This window comes from Oreochromis aureus, linkage group 13 (assembly GCF_013358895.1).
Source record: "Oreochromis aureus strain Israel breed Guangdong linkage group 13, ZZ_aureus, whole genome shotgun sequence".
Lineage (NCBI taxonomy): Eukaryota > Metazoa > Chordata > Actinopteri > Cichliformes > Cichlidae > Oreochromis > Oreochromis aureus.
Genome location: NC_052954.1, coordinates 25,273,007 through 25,296,300, shown reverse-complemented (window position 1 = coordinate 25,296,300; position 23,294 = coordinate 25,273,007). Strand labels below are relative to the sequence as shown.

The 23,294-nt window shown below is 38.7% G+C and overlaps 1 protein-coding gene across 2 annotated transcripts in view; it reads left to right on the top strand.

Moving 5' to 3' along the window:
- The window catches only part of srbd1 (S1 RNA binding domain 1), a 58,700-nt gene that overhangs the window by 13,339 nt on the left and 22,067 nt on the right, over nucleotides 1–23,294 (top strand). For both annotated transcript variants that reach the window (XM_031746792.2, XM_039622151.1), the window contains exons 10-16: nucleotides 431–534; nucleotides 1,455–1,562; nucleotides 1,724–1,881; nucleotides 3,166–3,256; nucleotides 3,459–3,566; nucleotides 17,744–17,835; nucleotides 20,176–20,258. In XM_031746792.2, the coding sequence (XP_031602652.1) occupies nucleotides 431–534; nucleotides 1,455–1,562; nucleotides 1,724–1,881; nucleotides 3,166–3,256; nucleotides 3,459–3,566; nucleotides 17,744–17,835; nucleotides 20,176–20,258 (744 nt within the window). The remainder of the gene's footprint in view (nucleotides 1–430; nucleotides 535–1,454; nucleotides 1,563–1,723; nucleotides 1,882–3,165; nucleotides 3,257–3,458; nucleotides 3,567–17,743; nucleotides 17,836–20,175; nucleotides 20,259–23,294) is intronic.

The following is a 23,294-nucleotide window of genomic DNA, read 5'->3' as shown; positions in this document are numbered from 1 at the left end:
TACTACTGTTTGCTTAACAGCATGTAACAGTTCCTCTGAGGGGGGAACGAGCGCACAGCAAAACAGGCCTGGCCACGGGATATACTCCTAGGCTCATCACTTTTAACGCACGTGTGTGAAGATTTCAAAGATTTTTTCTCTTTTTTGTGTGTTTGTGTGAGTAAAGCGTGTTCATGCACTAAAACAACAGATCCTTATGTGTTTTAAAACAAAATATACACATAAAATATACATTTTCTAAAATATTGCTACTAGCCGTTGCTGTTTATCATACTTCAAATGAAGTATATCACATATAGAAACATAAATTAATCTGAATATTTATGATTTCAGTGGATGCTGGTTTTAGGGATAACAGCGAGTCTTGTTTAACTGTCTGTTTAAGTGGTGGAAATATATGTATTTCATTCATGCGTGCATATATGTGCAGACGCTGGCTATTAACCGAGGGGAGAGTCTCAAGATTTTGACAGTGAAGGTGAACATCCCCGACAGGGTGAAGAGTGACTTCACTAGGTGGTGCATCAACAACAGGTTAGACACACAGTAATACACAAACACTGTTACACTCACTGACACTTATGTTTGCCATGATCATATGATGTTTTGTTAAAATTTTTAATATAAAACTGGAACTGTAGAAGGCAGAAAGTGTGGCATCTGTTGTTGACTTTAAGATTTTTGTACAAAAGGCATAAAACTGAACATATAGATACCAGTGCTATATGTATTGTAGCTGTTTTTGCCTGTGGCTGAAGTCAATAATAGAAATACTAAGAAATGGCTGGAGAGTCATTATTGCTTTTCAAGAGGACAAAAATGAAAATTTAATATTTTTTTAATACTCCAAATTTAATACAATCCATTCATTATTTTTGACTTATGCTTCAGGTATCTTTAAATTAGATTTTACATTAGAAATTATTGCAAAAAGTAAAGCAACAATTCTCATAATTTTGAATATTTTCTTAGTATTCTTTTTTAATATTAGTTTTGGGAAGCATGAGTAGCCCAGCACTTTTCTAGGTAACAGCAACTTTTGCTAATTCTGCTTTTGTCACTCTGAAATAGCCATTTAAATAATCAGTAAAAAAGAAAAAGAAGCGAATAGCAGTTGTTTGTAAGTACTAATTGTAAAGTACGCTATCCATTTTTAAAAATATATTCTCAGGCATCTTGTAAACTAGGAAACAAAATGTTACTTTAATCATAAGACATATTTCTCATGATTAAAGGAGTAGTTTCCTTATGTGCCACCAAATATGACAAGCAGAACACTCCACCTGGTTTAAACTATAGTAAAAGGTTCTGTACAGATTGGGTTTTTGATGACGTTTGGAAACCATCTCTTGGGAGCACAAGAGTCAGTTTGCAAAGTCACATTTTGCTTTGACAAAATACGTTAAGCAGTAAAAACGCCTTGCAGAAGAACACACTGTACTGCTTTAATGCAGGTGGAGGCCGAAGACATTTGCAAAAGAAGAACTTCATGCAATCATTAGGAATGCAGTGGAGGATTCATATAAAAGGCTTATTCTTCCTTTCCTCACCAGGAGTTACAGGTAAGTGGATTTTGGATTTTAAAGTGTTTTTTCACTCAATATCAGTTTTTCCATTTACACCATGTCCTATTTTGATCCTTTCTCAGTTTCTTTTTTGTTGATATTGTCATTCTCTTCTTTAACCTATCTATTTGTCTCTATCTTGCATTTTCTCTCTTTAGGACTAAGCTGACGAGTGCAGCGGAGAAGGAGTCAATCGCCATGTTTGTGCGCAACCTCCGCCAGCGCCTGTTGGTGTGTCCAGTGAGAGGCTGTGTCATCATGGGGGTGGACCCTGGCTTCAGACATGGCTGCAAGCTGGCAATCCTCTCACCTACTAGTAAGTAAACACAAAAATGTACAAAAGTGGACTCACTGTCAGCTATCACTTGGTTTTGCAGTCAGTGTAGTTTCATCTATAAAAAGCATACTCATGTACACACACATAATACTAAAAATAAATTTTATTGCTGAAATGTGATGAAATCAATTTGATGTTGAAGAAAGATGGAAATATAAAGACAATTTAGAATCGCCAGTTAATAACCCCACTAACTCATTAACTGCATGTCCTGAACTGTGGGAGGAAGCTGGAGTACCTGGAGAGAACCCACGGGGAGAATCCCACAGATTTACTAAGGGATTCAAGTCAGGGCTTTGTCTTGGACTTCGGTCTTCTGGATGTAGTTCTTCATCAGGAGCGACAAATGTTTTTGAGTCATTATCTGACTGGGAGACAAAGCCAAAGTTTGTCCATTAACTATAAAGTGAAATGTATTTTTGGCCTTTTACCCTAAACCTTTTGAGAGTTTTGAGCATTGCAGTGCATTGTATCTCAGGAGGACAGCTGTGCCAAGGGGGTTTGTTTTTAGTTAATGCAATTCATTGTCATATTTTAATACAATAACTAAGTATAAATTCAAGTCATTGTTTTTGCCAATTGTATTTTATCACACTTTTTAAGTGTCCTTTCAAATTTATGACTAGTGAATTTTTATTTCCCTCGTTTGTATCTTATAATTTCTTACACTTGTGCTTAATTTCCTTTGCTATTGGTAATACAGACCTGGATATACATAGAAATAGCACACATTTCCAATTGTTACTGGGCCAATTATGAAGCCAAAGATTTTGTCTGAAAGGTTGCCGTGTAACCAGGCACCACTAGATTTGATAGAGTTGGCATGAACCTGGTGGGTTTATTTTGTGTGTGCACACAACTATGTGTATGTGCTGTGTCCATTTTACTGTTTTTTTGACATGTCACTCAGTGGGTGTGCCCTCAAACTGGCAAGGGATTGCCCCACCCTCTGGGTTACCAGTTGTGTGGCCAAAAGTCATGCTGGCACGCTTAAATAGTATCAAATACTGTGTGGTGTGGTCACAGGTTTGTGTCTCCTGGCTCACATCATGTCACAGCTTCAGATCTAAACTTCTCTTTTAATGAAGCAGTGAAGTGACTGACTTTCTGGGGCAGCTTGGATGGATTATAGGTTGTGTACTCAACTTACAGGGAAGAGACATGACCTGATAGCATACATCTTTGTTAAACTCCTCTGTCATCATAGTTCCTTATCAGCAATACTGTAATTTCTCTCTCTCTTGCTACTTTTATCTGTCCAAGGTCAGATTCTCCATACTGATGTTGTGTACCTGCATAATTCAAACCAACAAAGGGAAGCAGAGAAATTACGCCACCTTATGACCAAATACAGGTATTACAACTAAAGAGTCACTGTTAATCATAGTATTTCTGTGCAGATTGTGTATTTGTCTGCTTGCTCAATGTTAGAAAGTCCACCAAACTGTATATTATTAAAATCTGGAGGAAACTCAAAGCCTAGTTGCAGTTTTTCAGAGGTTGATATTTTTTTTCCTTAATCCTCGGTTTTCTCCTCTTCATCTTGTCCATATTAGCTGTAACAGGGTTGTTATTGGCAATGGGACAGCATGTCGGGAAACAGAGTCCTTCTTCGCTGACCTCATCTCCCGGCGGTATTTTCACCCACTGGATGTGTCCTATTGGTAAGGTCCAGTATATTTTGGAATAGTTCGTAATTTATTTATTATCCTGAGTAGAAATAAATGCTTATAAAAGATGGCTGATAGATGACTCTCCAGAGGGCTGACTTCTTTTGCACAGTTTAATGTTTATTGGGTTTGCAAGATTTGCATCTTAAACAGTAACAGAAGGCTGTAAACTGTGGACCTTTAGATATTTTTGGATGGTTTGCAAGATACGTGCCTTTTTCTGAAAGGAAAATTACATAGTAGTAAGTGAAGCTCAAGCTTTATGAATCTGTGTAACACCAGAAACAAACTGAAGTTTAATACATATTTGCAACCAAATAACTGCAACTGTATTTGTTCTGTCTGTTTAGTTAACTTTGTCTGTTGTCTTTCCTCTCTATCTGCGTGCTGCACACTATGGTGTTTGCAAAGAAATACCACACTGCTCGGCTAAGCCAAGGCTAACTGCAGTCATGGTTCCTACTCTTAGAAAACACCCAAGGATTTTTTAGGACCAAAATATTAAAAAACCTTTAAGTAAGTCAGTCATTGAAATATCCTTGATTTGTTTATACAACTTCACTGCCAATATGTATTCTCTTTCATTATGAAAGAGGAGGAAGAGGGGAGGTATCAGCAAGATCTGGAATTGTTATGATGATTAATAAGTTATTATGATCTTGGTACAGAATAAGGTTAACAGTGGGGGGATGACAATGTGGGAGAACAGTGATGAGGAATGTAGAAGAATAAAAAACAAAAACTGAGGAGCATTATATGTGTGAGCAAGAAAGCAGGACACAGATGCAGAGTAAGACTAAGAGGAATGTGTCCTCCAGTGAATATTGTCCATTAAAGCCATCTGGACTTTGTTACGCTTTGGTCCAATTAAAGAGACGCTTTGTGGTTGAAGTTGTGTCTGTAACCAGGCCCAGTCCAAACTTAAGAATATAACAGCACAGAACCTGTGTCCAAGCATAATAACCACTGGCCTCTCCCCGCTCCATCTCGCTCGCTCTCTACTGAGTTCCATGTGTGTTTGTTGACTTGGGGTTAGAAGTGGGACCACAGCCTAAAGTGACTTTAAGTGATATGTGAATGTCTATGTATAATGTTGTTTTTTTTTTCTGAGCACCTTGGAGTTCATACACACACACTTCAAAGGTTGTGCTTTTGGTATAATAGCCCATATTTTTTCTATCATGTTACATTTTCTGTCGTCTTTTTAGAACAGAAACAGTGAAAGCGAAGCGTTTAGTAAGTTAATGTCCACTTGATTATTTTCCTGACAGACGGTTTTTCTTTTGAGCACCTCCAGAGCAGCTAAATTTTACATCTTGATATAATGTCTTTCTTGTTCATTCTTTTGCTGCAGCTGTTTGGCATTCACACTTTTCACAACACAGAAGAACCTTTGGATGTCTGTTTGATGTGGTGATAGCTGAATGTCCTGTATTACCCAATGTGATTAATCACATTTGAGTACGCAGCACATGTGTAAAGAGTCTGCCTTAACTTGGTATGGTTTGAGGAATAAAGGCATTTGCAAGTGTGTGAAGTATAGAAGACCAGAAAGCTGTTGTTTTGACATTAATTATTGAAAAATGGTTGTTGTCTTCCAGAGATAACATCTCTCCAGAATCATCTGGTCCTATATCTCACTCTGGTTTCTTTGGACAGTTGATGAATAAGACATGGAAAAAAAAGATAGAACAGATGTTAAAATACAGTCAGACTTTAAATTTACATTCTGCTCTTGCTGCTCTTCGCTCCCTTCTCTCTTAATCTTGGGTCTGATTCTCCTTGGTTCTTGTTTTACATTGTGTATCCCTTTCCTGACTTTCCCTTCTTAACTTCAGTTAAAGATTCCTTGGACCTGCAGAGTCCTTTTGCTAGATTTTCAAAAACTGCCCATACTTAAATGGCTGTTGGTTTCAATGTGTTAAAACTCTAGGATACATTTTGGTTCAATATCAGTATTACACGTACTTTGGGATTTAGAGTTGTGGTCATAAGTTTGCATACACACATCATGTCCGTAATTGTTATGGTAATTTTGGACTTTTAATTATTTTTTTGAGCTGTTCTTTTCCCAGCGTGAGGTGATTGGATAACATACATTTTTAGTGACTTTAAAAAACAGGAATTGGGTGCTCAAGTTAGAATTTATTTTTGATATTTTCTAATCCACACAGAGTCAAATGTATACTTACATCCCCACTAATATTTGGTTAATTGTCCCTTAGTACAGTGCCTCTTGACCAGATGCTTTTGTTAGCCATCAGCAACCAAAAGACATAACTGTGGCTGGATAATTTGCCACTCATCTTAGCAGAATAGGTAGAGTTGATTTAAATTAGTTAGTTGTAATTTTTCAATTGGGTTTTTAACCCAATTGACTGTGTAACTGAGATACTTCACATTTATGTTACAGCAGTTTTATATCGGTAGACTTATTTCTGCATGTTTTTTAATTCTGTCATTCCTGCTGCATGGAAAATCATTCTATGCAGGATGGAGTCATTCTCCTGGTACAAATGGAAAAAAGTTGTAGGGGTGGGGAAATGGTATAGCTAGCAACATTTATTGATCTAAAATGGATTAACATCCCTAATACCTGCTGTATTAGTAATATGTGTTTTTCCTTAAGACTCCTTTAAGATATCTGGTTAATTGTGTCAAATATGACAGAAGCATCTCTTGAAGAATGACAATGATTGCGTGGCTGATTAAAGAAGAACTGGCCTCAAGGAGTGATGGTTGTTTACTGTGAGGGTCTCACTCCCCTGCTGATTGACCCACAGCTGACCCTGACTTGCTACTAAGACATACTCATTACTGTGACCACAAGGATGATGACAGTGATGTAGAATAGCTGTGTAGCATCAGAAACAGTAGGGGTCTTAGTGCTTGCTGTGTATGACCCCAAAGTAATTAATTGACCTATTTTCTTGTATACTTGGCGTGTTTGCATGAGCTTTTGTAGGCTGACGTGATACCAAATTGGTGCCCAATACTTTTTGCTTGACAGATGTAGGAAAGCTTTTAGGAATCCGTAGCTAGCCAAATCACAGTGGTGGAAAACAACCATGAAGACAAAATAGTGGTTTCAGGGTATTTACAAAGTGAGTGACTCTCCCTGTGTTACCATTGCTATACCTTTGGTGGCCCTTGTTTTTCACCCCGCTTTTTTTGTCATCTGCTGCTAGTTATGATGCCATTACTATTTTAAATAGAATCAGACAGTAAAAGTTTGGCATTACCAGTATTTTAATATTTTTACTAGAATACCGTTAGAGGTATTAGGTTGGGCTGGCTTGTTTGGCTCTGTGTGTAGCTCTGCAAACACATGTGTTGGTAATTAGACCTCCCCTCTCTTCTCTTTTCCTCCACTTTTTCTGCCAGCTTTGACTGTGCCGTAGTTCATTAAAGTCCCCGGCCTCATTTGCACCGTCTGCTTCCTGTCTCCCTGTGAGCCTTCATTGTGTCACCACCCCCACCCTTCACCACCCTGTCTTCTCTACTCGCCTGTCTCTCTTTCGCTCTCTGTCCTTCTGCCTCAGTGCTCAGATGGAATGACAGCCAGAAATGGCAGCCTGCAGGACATCCCTACTTGTATTTTGACTGTGTGTGTGTGTGTGCGTGTGTGCGTGCGTGCGTGCGTGTGTGTGTGTGTGTGTGTGTGTGTGTGCGTGCACGCGCGTGCATGCATGCAGTTTTCCTTGCCTTAGTCCTGTTTAAGTCTAACTTTCATCTTCTGCATCACCATAATGCTTTAGAAGTGTGGCCTTTTCCAAAGACGGTGAAACAAGTGCACATATTTGAGTCTTTGTCTGTAAGACTATGTCATTTTATGTCATTTTGGAGCTAAAGATGTGAAAGCTTGTTTTATTCTGTGCAGCTGTAGTAGTCATCCCTGTTAGTGCAGAAATGATGTACAATGGAGTGCACAGAGTAATTTCATTAGACCACAAAAAGTACACAATACCATTATTAACATATACATAGTTCTTTCTGTTTCTTAAAGGTACAGTGTGTAAATCTCACCAGTGTGTAAATCTCACCATATTGGTAAATTTCAGATTGCAGTCAATTGAATTCTGTTTTCTTACCTCTCCCAATTCAAGTGTATAAACCTAGCTACCTTGGCTGATGTGGGACAAACAACTCTAGCTGGCACTGCAGCCTGTCACTTTGCTGTCTACCTCAGCTGTCAATATGCCACTTTCCCATGTCTATTTGTTTCTGGAACAGGCTGCAAAACTTTGTGAAAGGAGTCCAATAAGAGTCGATGAGTCAGTGAAGCTCATGTCCAGCGTTTTCTGTTCGTAATCATAGTAATCGCAGTCATGATGTTCTTGCCACTGTTCGCTGAACTTAGTGAAACAATGGATTAAACATTGTTTTACAGGGACACTTGGTGAATAACTATGTGAGAATGTTATCAAGCGGTTTATCAGCGGGAGAGTGTAATTTGCAAGACACTTGAGCCTTACATTAGCTGGAATAATGTTAGCTTATAACCAGCTGCTGCTGTTTAGCCTGCCTACTGTTAGTTTTTTTAAGAGATGGGAGTGTCGGATGTGTTATCTTAAGTGAATAAGTGACTGCAACAATATCCAAAATAGATAAGTGTGGCTATTCACATTTTCTAACTTTAGTACCAGAGATGAGGCTTAAGGTGAGGAGGGGGAAATGAGGGAGGAAAGAGCATGTATGGAGGGGGAGAAAGACAGAATGAAAAATTGATGATGTAAATATAGATGTCCAAAAGTTAAATGCTTATATATAATTTGAATGAGCTATTTGTGATCTTTAAATATAAAGTAACTTGTAAGGTGTACAACATATGTGACCGGTATCCAGCCACATACATAAAATGTGATTACGCAGAACCGCAATGTCCGCCTTGTCCACATCAGTTTGTTAGATGATGTAATTACACACTAATCATTGTATTTTTATGAATACAGCATTCTTTTTTTCTGATAAATAACCCCAGAAAGCTACTTACTGTACCTTTTATATGAAGGTGATATGAACATATGCACATTGCACTACTCAGTTCTGCACTTACTGAAAGTCTGTAAGTAAAAAATGTAACTCATTTGTATATACTGCCTATTTAACAAAACGTTTCTGTTTTTGCAAATTTCCTTGATTGTGTGCACAAACTTGGGCAAATAAAAATGATTCTGATTCTTTAATAATCACAACTTTAGAAAATGCAAAATGGAGAAATACTATCACAGCAATTAATCTTTTCATTGTTTTATGCTTTCAGCTGTTTAATATTCTGTAATTCAATAGAGAAAAGCAACAAATCTTCACATTTGAGAGGCTGGAACGTGAAATTAACCAGTAGTGATTATTAAAATTGTTGCTGAATAAATATTTTGTTGATCGGTTAATTAATTTTTTCAGCACTGATTTGCTTTCAGGATTTTTTTTCACAACAAGCATATGACATCATAAATATTTTGGTGGGTTGATGCTATTATTATGGCTGTACAAGGCTTTTTTTAACAGAGGTACATTGAACAAAGTGGCTATGATGTGCATACTTGTGTCTGATTTCAACACACTCGCCGTAATAATTCAGGCCTAGTTCTCTTAATTTTTTATTTTTATTTTTTTATTTAATGAAAAAGATGGTGAGCGAACTTGGCTTCCAGTTGACCAGTTAAGCGAATAATCTCTGTTGTGTTAATTAATATTTTATTCAAATTATATAAAACCTTTTATATTCAAGAGAAGATTGTGAGTTTTGACATAGTACAAAGACATTTAAGGAGTATATACTAGCATAAAACTCAAGGTTATTGAAACAGGATTATCATAAGAAAAAAAATAAATTTAGATATTAGTAGTGGAGGATTAAGTATGACAGCTTTTAAGGACTTTAGTGTTGCTTCCTGTGTTTTTCTTTTCTTGTCTTTGCCACTTGAGAATTATATCACACAATCTGGTTCATTCATAGTCCTATAAGATTCACCACACAGTAACCTTGCATGATTAAGCTTGAACAATGCCTCTATGGATGACCAGTATCCTGCAGGACATTATACAGCATGAGGTAATATTAAGCTGACAAGGTTTGTCTGTGGCGATGGTGGCCCTCACTGAATGCACATTAGGTTACTTGCCATACAGCTGTGCCCCAATAATGTTAAGACCTCCTGCTGGACATCATTCTGGGACACATTAGAAGGAAGCTCCACATTTCTGACTTGAGTAAACTATTTTCTAGGTTGTAGGTGACCTAAAGGTCTGTATAGATGTGAGTTTAGGTGTGTAGTATGTGCCAGAGTGCATCTGCTTTGATTGGCTGGGTATTGTCATTAACACCTGCTCTTTGCTAGCTCACTGCTCAGTATGTGTGCGCGTGTCTTTCTTTCTCCTACTTGCCTGGCTAGAGCAGCTTGACCTCAGCTGTCATTGTGCTTTAACACTGATAGAGCATGCAGGCTTTGTCAAAGCTCATAAGGGTGCACAGCACGGGTCAGACAGATGCTCGAGTGGGAATGTTTGTGTGTTGGTGTGGTGTAGCGTTGTGCTCGGTGATATGACACGACAGTGGTCTCTGTCACTTTCGTCAGGTGGTTTCCAGATTTTTGTGAGGGAATCTTATTGGTAGGAAAGACACGCACACACACACATACACACTTATACAGACACTGAGTACTGCTCTAGTGACATGCAAGATATAAGTCTTGTACTTTTGAAAAGATACTACCAATTGAAGCAACACACAGTCAACCTGGACAGATTTCTTTTTTCTTTGCCGTTAATGCTACTTGAATGGGTTGGCTTAATGTCAAAGCTCGTGGAGGTGATATTTTTTTTGTTTTTCGCAATGCTGTATAAACAAACAACATCCATTAAAAAACATTTTCCCATACTATAGTGAAGTTAGATACTAATACTTGAGATACAATGGAATGAATGACGCAGTCTGTAAATCAGAGGACTTTAAAACTCGAAAATATATTTAGATATTAGTAGTGGAGGATTAAATATGACAGCTTTTAAGGACTTTAGTGTTGCTTCCTGTATTTTTCTTTTCTTGTCTTTGCCACTTGAGAATTATATCACACATATTAGTAGTGGAGGATTAAAACTTTAAAACTCGAAAATTTCTCTGTCAAAAGTTAACAGCAACTTTTTTTATGATATGTGAGTCAGGAATACGGATGGATGGATGGATGAAGGACATTATGTTTGGAGGGAGACATTAGGGCAGAGAGAAGAGAGCTGTGTATGATGGGTTTAAAAAAAGCTCTGTGTGCACTGTTACTTTAACTTTTGGTGAAATGAACAAACTATAATGTAGCTTGTTGATAATCTCTTTTAACTACTGCACAGTGGGTCTGTGGTGGAAGTGGCCTATGTTGAATTGGCCTGAGGTTTACAAATGATAAAAGCTGAGAGGGTTCAGTGCAAAAATATTGTGCTTAAATATGAACCACGGGTCAGTTTTAAACACTACCTGTTTTCACAGTGTTACGACTGAACTGTCATACATTTATCATTGCATTTCACTATTTTGGATGTTTTGAGCTTTGAGCATGAAGGCTGACAAGTTGACAGTGTTTGGCTGTAATAGGTTGATGTTATTATATCAGAGGGCAAGAATATGTGGGGTAAGGTTAGGGAGATCTTTGGGCAACTGTGATGATACACACGCACTCTGACCACTGCTAAAGGCAAACAGAAACAACATCCAATTTCTTGACCACTTTCTCTGTCGCTCCTCAAGGCAGTAGGATGACTGACCCTCTTATCCTTTTTCATAAACACACAATCAGATCCTGCGGGCTTACATGTCACAACTCCAACCACCAGTCCTGTTGCGTTGAATAAATGACCTGATAAATTGCAGTGTGTTAAAATGAAATAGTTTTTTGTGTTGCTCTGTCATAATAAAACTACTTAGGCCATTTGGTGACTTTTGCTACAGTTTATTTTAATTGAATCTCTTCTTTCGTCCCTTTCTTACTTGTCGTTGAGCTGTGGGTTTTGTCAAAGTTATACTTTTAGTTGATAAAAGTATTATGCCATTTCTCTTTCTCGTGCTAGTCATTACTTTTCCTTAAATGGTTCATACTGTAGATGAGATCGACACAAGCAGCAGAAGAAAAACTCAAATAGCAGTGTCTAATAACAGCCCCTGTTTGCCCTGGCACACAGGCGCACTTACAATAAGTCCTTGACTGTCTTGCCCTCTGGCTCGCTCCTGTTGGGATGAGATCATTATTACTTGCTACTGATGGACCTGGAGGAGAGTGGTGGAGACTGTATTTATGACTGTATGTGGGTGCGGGTATGTGTATCCCCTGTCATGTCCTGTGTCCAGGCATGCTCCCAGGGCCAAGCTGAGAGAGTGATGAACATACAGTGGCAGGACAAGCGATGACTGAGTGACATCCAGGCACTCAGGCCCCATTGAAGGTTGGATAGGAGGTGGTGCAGAGGGACAGATGGATTTAGAGGCATGGAAAGGCCTCAGCTTGGCTTTGGGGTGCATCTTCATATTAGAAGAGGAAAATAAACCCACGGGTAAACAAAGAGGTTATGTCTTTGCCTTAAAATTCATAATGAATCGAGTCTGATGCAGAAAATGGTGGAAGTATTGAGTAAACATTTCAGACAGAAGAAAATATAACAGAACAAAATCTCTTTTAATACTTTGAGGACAGGTTGTGGCTCGTGGGGTTGAGATGTGGTTGTTTTAGCTAAATGTTTTTGAACAAAATCCAAGTTGTGTGTTAGTGGAAAACTTACAGGTCAGAAGAAACATTATCATTTGCATTTATCATGATTATTTAAGGAAAGTCCTCACCTTCAGAGTTTCGACTTAATAAATATATAGAAAATGTATTTATTTGTTTAACCTTAAAAGGATGGGTTAAATAAATAGTTTAGTTAGTTGCAAAATTAATGTGTATTGTCTGTTATTATGTATAAAGTAAAAATGCATTCATGTATTGCAGATAGTAGACATTTCTTTTAATCAGTCACGGTGTTACCATGCTTTTTTTTAATGAAACAAAAAAAGATTGAGATCTGAAAGAAGAATTAATTGAATTTGAATTGAACTATGATGGCATGACTTATGTGTTAATAATAGTGGGATAGCTACTTTCTACTTTTTCCTTGAAACCTTTTGCCCATCAAAGTGTGAAAGTCTAAAGGGCATGAAAAGCACTGTGACATCTGTGCCCACCTTCTGTGCTCTTCACAGCTTTTTCATTTGATCTCGTTTGCCCTTTCTTTTTGGCACAAAGCAGGAAGCTTTTTGTTGCGCTCTTTCCTTTCATCCTCACGGAGCTTTTGGAGGTATTTTGCTTTTTCCATTACTGAACTAAACGGCTTGTAAAAAAACAAATAATTCAAGCAGTATTGTTTTTTGAAGAAGGTATATTTGGACTTTTTTAGCTTAACATAGTCACAGATGGTTTGGGTTGGGTTGAGGACTTGGCATTTGCAGGTGGTGGACAGTAAATGTCTGCCACTTTCATTCTGAGGAGCCACAGGCCTGTCGCTCCTCCCACCGTGCTCACTGGTGGCCAGCCTCTGTCCCTTCTTCCCCACGTTTTACCCTAGGGTTACACTGTTCCCCACAATAGTCTTGTGTGACAAAAATGTGTGATGAATGTGTGTGACATGCCATGTGTGTATTGCGTGTTTGCATGTGGTTGTGTATGCTTTTGTGTATGACACAAGTGCAGGCCTTTCCTGCTACCAGATTGACATGAGTGTCTGTGAGGCTTTGCTCTTTTCAGACATGCTTCACACTGGCAGTTGGAGTTTATGTGTGTGTGCGTTCGGCTGCCTGCCTTCTAGCGCCTCGAAAGAGACTGACGGCCTCTGACACCTGCCATTTGGACGCTTTTCTCTGTGAAAAATGTCATTGTCTTCAGAACCGACGTGTGTGTGTGTGTGTGTGTGTGTGTGTGTGCGTGCGTGCGTGTGTGTGTGTGTGTGTGTGTGTGTGCGTGCGCGCGTGTGTGAGAGAGAGGGAGAGAGAGAGCGCGATATGGCGCATCCCTCAATTTGTCTCCCTCAGGTCAAGCTTTGCAGCTGACTGAACAATGGAACGAAGCTGTTTGAGCAGCCGGGACAGAGAAACTTACTGTGTGTGTTTTTGTGTGTGTGTGTGTGTGTGTGTGTGTGTGTGTGTGTGTGCACGTGCAAATTTATTTTTGGGTGACAACATCTGATGTTACAGCTCATTCTGAGGCAATAAAATGAGGCCAATCCAAGTATCTTGAACACAAACACAGTTGCTGGAGTATAAAACATGGTCCAGGTTAGATATATTTGGGCAACAAAGTTTGTGTTCTCAAACTCTTTTCCTTACCATATTTAAGTAAAGCAATAAATAAGAAGGTTTCTACTTCAGTTTGACTGGGTATCATTAACACAGAAAGAAAGGTATTGGAGATCAATACCCTTTGCTGGTTTCTTTTGCATATTAAGCAGCAGATTGCAGCCACCTACACTCGCCTTCTATATGGTATCTCTTTTAAGCAAGTGAAATGCATGCTAGTCTTGCTGAATTCAAGTGACTGACTTTTGGCAATTATATCCCTCATCTTCATTCTAAAAAATATCTCTTGTTTTATGATGTAGGTTTAGGTTAGTTGTCCAGCTGAATTACAAAATCAGTGATTTCAAAGTTCTTAATCTTTCCAGCACACAGAATGCTTTTTTAAATTCATAATTTCTCCCACTGAAAACGCTACATCCAGATAAACAGAATCAATTTTGGGGGATTTATTCATCAGCATTTAGTCATATTTTGTATTTTACACATATATATTATATATATTCTTTACTAGGCATGTTTTACTTGATTTACTCTCTCAAGTGACTGCACCTGCTGGTAATTGACTGTGCATGGACTGTGGATGCTACAGCTGTCTACTGAATTTTTTTATTGATTTCTTTTATGAAAAAAAGGCATAAAAAGTTCCAAAATTGGCAACAATTATGTGAACTGAAGCATCTCAAGTGTAAGGGTATACATTTCCAAATTAAAAAGAGAAATATCAGACTAGTGAAATATAAAACCATAGGGCCTAAACAACAAACATTTAAACAGACAGATATTCAGTTACAGCATCCCTTTCTTCAAGTTGTTGAGTTGGGGCTTTGTGGCTAATAACAGTTCTGTTTTCTTGAGGAGTAGCAGGATGCCAGTTATTGTGTGTGTGTGTGTGTGTGTGTGTGTGTGTGTGTGGACCATCGAGTTTGTGACTTTCCCCCAGGAAAGGGCATGGCTAGAGGCAAGTCTATATTTATGTGTGTGTACAATTAAGAGAGCAAATGAACATGCGAGTGAAAGATATCCCTACAGGGCCAGAAATCATTGCTTCACACCAAGAGGCAACCACTGACTTTGTATACAAAAGAGAGAGAGAGTGTGTGTGTGTGTGTGTGTGTGTTATCTGTCCATTCATCCACCATCCAACCACAGATGACCTTCTGCTGGCTGCCAGGGCGATCCCCTCACTATGGCTGCAGTCATAGATGCTATGGCGATGAGGGCTCAGAGCTGTATCCATGACAGTGGTTACCCAGATGCCCCAGCAGCAGCCTTAATTAAGTCAGACGTGATAGGGGCTGGTGGCCTTGCTTTCTTCTCTCACCCTATTCTCAACTTTCATATGTCCTGTGTATGCTTCATGGTTCCATCTCTCTATTTTTTTTACTCTGTCTATAGCATCTCTCTCTCTCTTGTTGTAATTTTTCTTGAAAAACATAAACGTTGTAGGTGCTACACCTCGATGACCTGCCCACTCTGCGAGATCAGGGTTGGGAAATACACATTGATTTGTATATAAATACATATATAATTATTTGGCCCTTTGCATTTGCTGTTGGAAAATTGAGATTTAGGTATAGTGAATGATTTTGTTTATATAAGCTAAATCTTCGGTCTTAATCTGCATTACCTACCATGTACATTTATGTCTCTGGAAGCCTGCATGTTTCTGCGCGAGCCCATGTGTGTCAGGTTAATGACCAGCTTTGCCTTGACCTCCTTGAAGGTCATGTGCCATTGCTCGTTAGTAGTGTCACCATGGCGATATGTCAGCTGTCAGCGCGATGGATGGGAGGCTAACAAAAAGAACAGTGTAGTGGAGAAAGGGCTGAATAAAGATATTGGGAAGGAGAAAGAAAAAGGGAGGGTGGACAGACAAGTTAATTTAAATGCGATTCTCATCAGACGGCCTCTGCCACTCCTCATTAATGAGATACTTATAATTGGCAAGGTTGTTGTAGCAAGATCCAGGCCTCTGGGATAGTATATGTGCACGCGTGTGTGTTTGTGTGTGTGAGCGCACTATGGAAGACCTTAGTTTTGGACATAGGGGAGGGGTTGACCCTCTTGTCATATTGGTTAGCCCTGAGGGAACTCCCCCTTTCTTTCTTTCTCCAAGTCCCCCTCAAGAGAATAGGAGGACTAAACAATTTGGCAGTTTCATTTGTGTGTCACCAACATTAACACGGGTATCAGTGGCTTTGTTGTACCACCATCTTGCATGTGTGGTGATGGATGATAAGCAGCCTACTTTAGACTAAATGCATTAACAGGGAAATTGTATAATTCGTAGCATGTTAATCTTATGTTGCCGGTAATTTAATTATAAGATATATATGAAATACAACAAGAATACTGAAATTGTCAAAGAGCTCGACTTCAGTTGAGTCGTTAAAAGTTTATTTAATGGTTAATTATGTAAAATATTAAGGCAGACTGTTGGTGTTATTTTCTAACCTTATATATCCTACGCATCAATCTAATGATTTTCTTTCTGCAGCAACATGTAAATTGATTTTTTTAATGTTACTTAAACTCATAGATAACTGGGCAGAAAGAAGAATTATATTACTTAGGAATTAGTTGAAACTTGGTATGACTGACATCATGACTCAGTCCTGACATGGCTTTGGAAAATGTGAATGAATGCAGCATTTTGAACTTTTAATTGTATTTTAATTACATTAACAGCTTTTCCTTTTGTTCCCTAGTGATATAGACCTACCCTTTGACACTTATAATGCACCATGTATTACTTCCAAGTAGTTAAGTAATACATAAACTAATAAATGACAGAAAAGTTCATGTTTGTCACTTCCTGTTATATAAATTTCACCTTTTTTGTGAATTAACAGAAACTTTTAGATTTATAAATAAAGGATGATCTGTAAAATTATTTCTTTTTCTGTAATTTCACACATTTATCATGTAGAAAAACTGAAGCGTGCTGTTGAAATTGCACTTCTTTTTGTTATTGTGAGACATCTCAGGGATTTAATGTTTAGTTATGTTTCTTTACGCTGACAGAAAGAGAAGTTGCACTTATATGCCTCACTTAAGGTTAAAATAGGCTGTGTGTGCCTCACGAGGTTAAGTGAGTTTGACATCCCTGGTCTATAGTAATACTGGCAAACAGTGCACCAAAACTACCACTAGATGGCAGAAGTGCCACATGATTTGCTGTAAAGAGGTTCTGTATCTTACCACTGAGTCACACTTTATTTTGTGAGAGTTCAGTGTGGAAAAGTGACCATATTCTGAATCATATATGCAGAAAAATGTATGATTGTGAATATATAGTTGCCTAAAGTGCATACCATACAGTGGGCAAATTAACTCAATCACTTAACTGACTCACTAACTTCTTCTGAACATGTTAAGTATTCATAGGTACATGAGGCAGTGACTCATACATGCATTTGGAGTGCAAGTTGTTCTTTACACCTGCTGCCAAGTGTCAGAATACTTAAAGGCATTTGAAAGACTGTAACTGAGATCTTAATGTTAAGGGTGCAGGACTACTAGTCATGATGCTATTTTGGCCTGTCATGGCTACAAAGGGGGTAACTAGAGTCAAATAAAGTAACTGTTTTAAGGAGTTTTCAAGTGGGTTATTAAAGATGTAAGGCATGTTTGATTATGATGATGTCTCTCAAGTAGTAATAGCTGCTTTAATTAGTTTCCTCTTCCCTCTCCTTAACTCACAATTTTCTCCCTGTGCAAACCCATCTTTCTCACCTCTTTTTCACCTTTCCCCCCACTGTCCAACCTGTATGTTTTCCCTTTTTCCTTTATACATCTCTGCCAGCCATCCTTTACTTTTCTAACTCTTACTTTTCTTTCTTTCCCATATCTTCTCTAGTATAACCAATGAGGCAGGAGCATCCATCTACAGTGTGAGTCCCGAGGCAGTCCAAGAGATGCCAGACTTGGACCCTAACCTTAGGAGTGCAGGTACACCAAGCTGCAAAGCTTGATTGTTGTCAAGTAGCAATTAGATTTTTCCTGGTTTAATGTTTTGTTTTTGTGGATAGTACTATGAATAAGGTTGGAAATTTGATAAGTCAGGAACAGCTGTATATCCACTGATTTCAGCTTCAATTTTAGTTTCCACTTTTTTTTTTTTTTTTTTTTTTTTGCAAAATGCTTTCACACATCAGTGAATTTCTGGCATTGCTTTTTGGTTCTCCACTGTCGCCTAGCTTTGCTTTACCTCTCTGCCTCCCTTGCCAATTCTTCCTAACTCTCTGCACATACTACATCATTGAAAACACAGTAGAATATAAAGGAATCACACTGAGTTTTGGAGAATAAATGTTTCCAGCAGACTTCCTCTATAAAAACCATAAATCAGCCGAGGCTGGATTATTCCTCACTAGTATCCTGTGGTCAGCAGCACAGAGCACTTGCAGAGAGCCATATTTATACCCATAACGAAAACCTCAAGAAATCTACTGAATTTATATTTGGATGCTAAGCCTCGACACCATGAATAACAGTGTGTGTCTGTTTTGCCTTTTGGGGGTATCTTTGCTATTGCCTTAGTTTAAATGAATGGCTGTGTAACACTGTATGCAGGGGGTTTTGACTTATTACACTGATCATTGTGAGATTAGGGACACCTAGTGGTAATAGGTAATATTTTACCCATTCCCAGGGATTACTGTTTTTGTTCCACTTATTTCTGCTCTCCCGTCTCCCCTCTGATCAGAGGACTGCTGTCACTAACTGGTTTTCAGTCACTCATTGTAGACATGCTGCATCTCTTTAAAAGTTGGCCTGTTGTAATCAAGTTTTTTCAGCTCGTGATGTGAAGGAGAGTAATGACACTTGACGTGTCACTTTTTTGTGGTGCAATAAATAAGTGAATACTGGGGAGTGCGAGCAGTTCATTTTCTTTCTCAGTTCATGCTCTGCAACAAAAACTGTGCAGCCACATCATCAGTGTCTCACCAGAAGGCTGGATGTCTCCGTTTTCTCCTGAGTAATGTGTCTGGCCAGGGCCTTCGTCAGTTGTTGTGCTCTTCATTGCTTCCCATTTTTGTAGTACTGTATTTGGCTCATAAACTTTCAATAAGTGCTGGAGAGTTCTGCTGGACTCCATTTACAAATAACCTCCCTTCAGAGTGGGGGGGGGAGTGGGGGGGTTAGAGACAGGATAAATGGAAAGAGTATAGGAGAGTTTTGGTGGTGTACTGAGCAAGGCTAGGGTTGAAACTCCATCCCTGTCTAAATATTATCTCAGGCAGCAGGCTCCTGCCGCAGCCAGAGGAGAGAGAGGAGAACCATTGATTCCAGACATACTCCCTCTCTTACATCCTATTCTTCCCTTTGTCTGCCTTTTCCACCTCAAAGATCAGAATCTGATGCATCCCATGCAGCATACTACATACACAAAACGGTGGAAAGGGCAGGAAATGAAGGACAAATGAAGGGACAAACTGTTCCCTGAAATAGATCAATGAATGAGCAAATCATTGGTCATAATTGTGTTGTGAAGCCAAAGTTTGGGGAGTATAGCAGTTTTTTTAAGGTCTATTTTTTAGGAAAGCTCAAAATACTAAAAATATTTATGTATATATTGCTTTTTCTCTTTTTAAAAATTACATAAATGGAAAAGACATAACAGTGTACGGTAACGCCCAGAGCTGGCATCGCCTTTGTCTTGCCCATGGTTATGTAAGTACACAATTGATTGGTTGTGTTATTCTTCTCGGTGTGTGCTCGTGGGGAAATGCTGTGCGTATGTGAATAAGATTATTGTAATTTTTCTCTTTGTCATTCAGAAAATCAGAAAAGACGTGTGACCAAAGCCTTAAAGACTCAAACCCAATGTTGGTTGAGGAGTATTGTGTATTTGTTTGTGTGCTACATTTCACTGTTTCTGCCAGAGGTGCACAGAACTGGATAAATTGTTGTTTTTAAAGGTTCATGGCTCAAACGTCTATCAGCAAGCTAAATGACAGGTGCAGCAACTCCAGCTGAATGCCAGCTTTAATTATTATTAGTGGGGGTGGAGGAATGACAATTAGGTTTGGCCTGCCCTCAGGCCAACACAGTAATATGCAGACAATTAGCATATCGAGTAATTACGCATACTACTGTGGATTTGCATATTCAATAACTGTGAGTCAAATACCAAGTTCATGAAAAACACAAACCATGGATTCCCATGAGACGTAGAGGTATCTTATGTTTGTGTGTGTGTGTGTGTGTGTGTGTGTGTGTGTGTGTGTGTGTGTGTGTGTGTGTGTGTGTGTGTGTGTGTGTGTGTGTGTGTGTGTGTGATGGCAGTGTCGATTGGAAGACGTGTCCAAGATCCGCTGGCTGAGCTTGTGAAGATTGATCCCAAACACATAGGCATTGGAACATATCAGGTAAGTGAGCTTTTAGCTTTTTGACTGTCTGCTGCTGTCATTGTAGAGAAATATTCCAAGTGTACAATAAGGCAGCTATGTTTGTTTTTATTTTTCTGTTTCATATTTACTTTTGTTATCAAAGATGGTCTTTTTAAGAGAGTCCAGATCAAATATTTCATACCAACAATAATTTGATTATGCATTTGCATCTTTTAAACTCCAAAGCACAAGTTATTTGTCACTAGAGTTTGGGTGCGACATTTATCTTTTAGGCAAAACCAAGCGAGCAGAAATGTAACTGAAGTCCTAAAAAGAAAAAGCGATGAGAGGGATGAGGAAAAAAGGCAAAACAGGCAAGCAGGGACAAAGAAGATAAACTTGGCTGAGAGCTGTGTCAACAGATGATGCTAAGGATGACTAATTCAATTAATGGAGATCAGGCATGACGTATGTTTGGACATTTGTTTTTGCTTGTTTAATTGCCGTTCTCAGTCCGTTTGTGTGCACTGCCAAGTCTTTTATACTCTTTCCAGGGTCTGTCTGTGTGTGTGTGTGTGTGCGTGCGTGTGTGCATGCATGTGTATGAAGCAGGAGTTGGCTCAGTGTTGGTTTTCTGCATTGCGAGTGGGTATGTAATTGTGCGAGAAAGGCAATCTGAGCATTTGGTCAGTGAGCTTACTGTTAGCATCAGCTATGAATGCAGTATTGTTCTCCATGTGGTCTTGGAAGAAAAGGCTATGAGGAGATGGAAATAAGTAGAAAACGGAAAGGAATGAGGATGACACAGGCAAATACAATAAGGTCACATTAAATGACTGTCAGCTGTACATGATGGATCCAGTATTAGATGCTATGTACTACAAAAAAAGTAATAATAAATTTCTTTTTAAGGCTTTATTGAATATAGTTAAAGCAGGTAGAAGAGAGGGTGTAAACTGCAGAACATGTAGTGCTTTTTTGCAGCAGTAGTTTTTCAGCTATATTGTTAAATTGGTAGAATTCCTGTTCCTGATAAAGATGTGAGGACCATTTAATTATTGGGCAGTGATGAGAGAGAAGAGCTGATGTACTGTAAGGCTGAGTGAGTTTTCAGGTCTAGTGTTAAATTGGTGGAATTCCTCTTTGTAATAGAAATGTGAAGCACATTTAATCACTGGGAAATGATGAGAGAGAAGAGTTGATGCACTGTAGGACTCAGTTTATTTTGATTAACTTTTAATTAATTGCTAAAAAAGCAGATATTTTGTCATTGATAAAAGAGAATGTTTTGCTTTTGGCTTAGTAAAAAGGAGACTAAAGTTGTTATCAGTTGGTTTTTCATTCATCAACTAATAAATGAGGTGCTGTTTATCTGCTGAGAGAAGGTTTCTGCTCACTAAGTCAGTATTGTACAGGGTAAATTGTAACTAAGTAATACACTGATATCTTTTATCAAGGTTAATTTTAAGAGCTAAGAGCGTAAGAAGCATTTTCATGTGTTGCTTTGGCTAATATTTCAGTGTTAAGAAAAAGAAAAAGAATTCACCAGTGGAAGAAGAGAAGGAAGGGGGGGTTAAAAAGAACAGCAGAGGGTGACAAAAGTCAAAGTAGAGGAATGATGGGAAAAATTTAACATTTGAAAGTAAAAGGAGGAGGTCATATTGTTCAAATGATTGTGTGCATGGCTGTGTGTGTTAGGTCACAGGCCCGTGTCTCTCATCACATCCTGATCTTGACTCTCTAGGGTGCTCAGGGTTCTGCACCTCCCGCTCTCAGATCATGTGACTAGGTCAACAAATGCTAATCTTACCGAGTAAATAAACTCTGTATGCTGACAGATATGAGATGGGACATCATCTTGACCTGCATATGAGCTCACGCAAAGCATACACACTTTCCTCCCCATCCTTTTTCAGAGTCAATATGTAATGTGTGTGCATACATTTGCATTAGTGTATATGTGAATGTATATGTGTGAGAATAGGGCAGTCATGCATGCGTTTGTTTTCTAGCAAGTTCTTTTATATGGCCTTTTGAGCTTTCGGAAAGTTTATTGCCATTAGACCCAAAAAGCATAAGGGTAGATGTAACTCTAGACAGCTGGCACAGCATGCGCTCTCTTTCTCTCTCCCTGCTGACCCAGTGAGTGACAGCTCTGAGGGAAAGGCGGAAATGAGCTGAGGGCTAAAGAAGTGAGGCCCATTAAAATCAGATTGGACGCAAGTATTGGGGTGGGAACGGTGTTTTCACTGTGGATCCGCTGGCTGACAGTTTTCCTTTTTTTTTGAATGCTGAAAAACCAGAAACATGTCAGAATGAGGAGCCAGTGTCATTAGCTTTAACAGGACACTGACATTTAAAAGACTACTTACACATCGGCACAGTACAGAAAACGAAGTGTGTAAACATTGCTGGAGTCTTGTGTTCTTTAATAATTAGACACTAACTAGGTGTGGCCTTTGAACCAGAGCTCCATCTGTCAGTCACCTTTTTATGTAGCTATGGTCTGTTGACAGCTGGGAAATCCCCAGGGATGTGAAATGAACTACTGGAAAATACACACACACAGACGCACACTGCTGTGTAAGAAAACATTACCCGCCAGCCGGATATTAAAGAAACTGTCATTCTTCCCCTCACCTTTGTTGATTGTTTTTCTCTTCCAACTCTAACTTTTTGTCAAACTCTTCACACTTCTGAACTAATGCCCTTCATCTGCCTTCCTTTAATTTCATGTTTTCTTTCAAATAGTACAACGTGTTAGGAGTGGGTAATACAACCTCTAAATTATAGTACAATATTTCAAGGAAATCTGAAATAATGATATTTTTAAGGATGTGGAAAAAAAAATACTGATCGCAGCTTCTAGGCAGCGTTTATAAGTGTGAACAAACTCAAGGGCATTTTCTGTACGTCTTTTCTATTGAGCCACTGTCACTGATGCCATCGAAAGTGTGAATCTGTTGCCACAAGGTGCCGCCAGCAGCATTATAGTGCAATACTAGTGACACAGCATTGTATACAGTGACACAGCACAAGTCAAATGTTAGCACAAAAGTAACCTAGGAAGTGTTT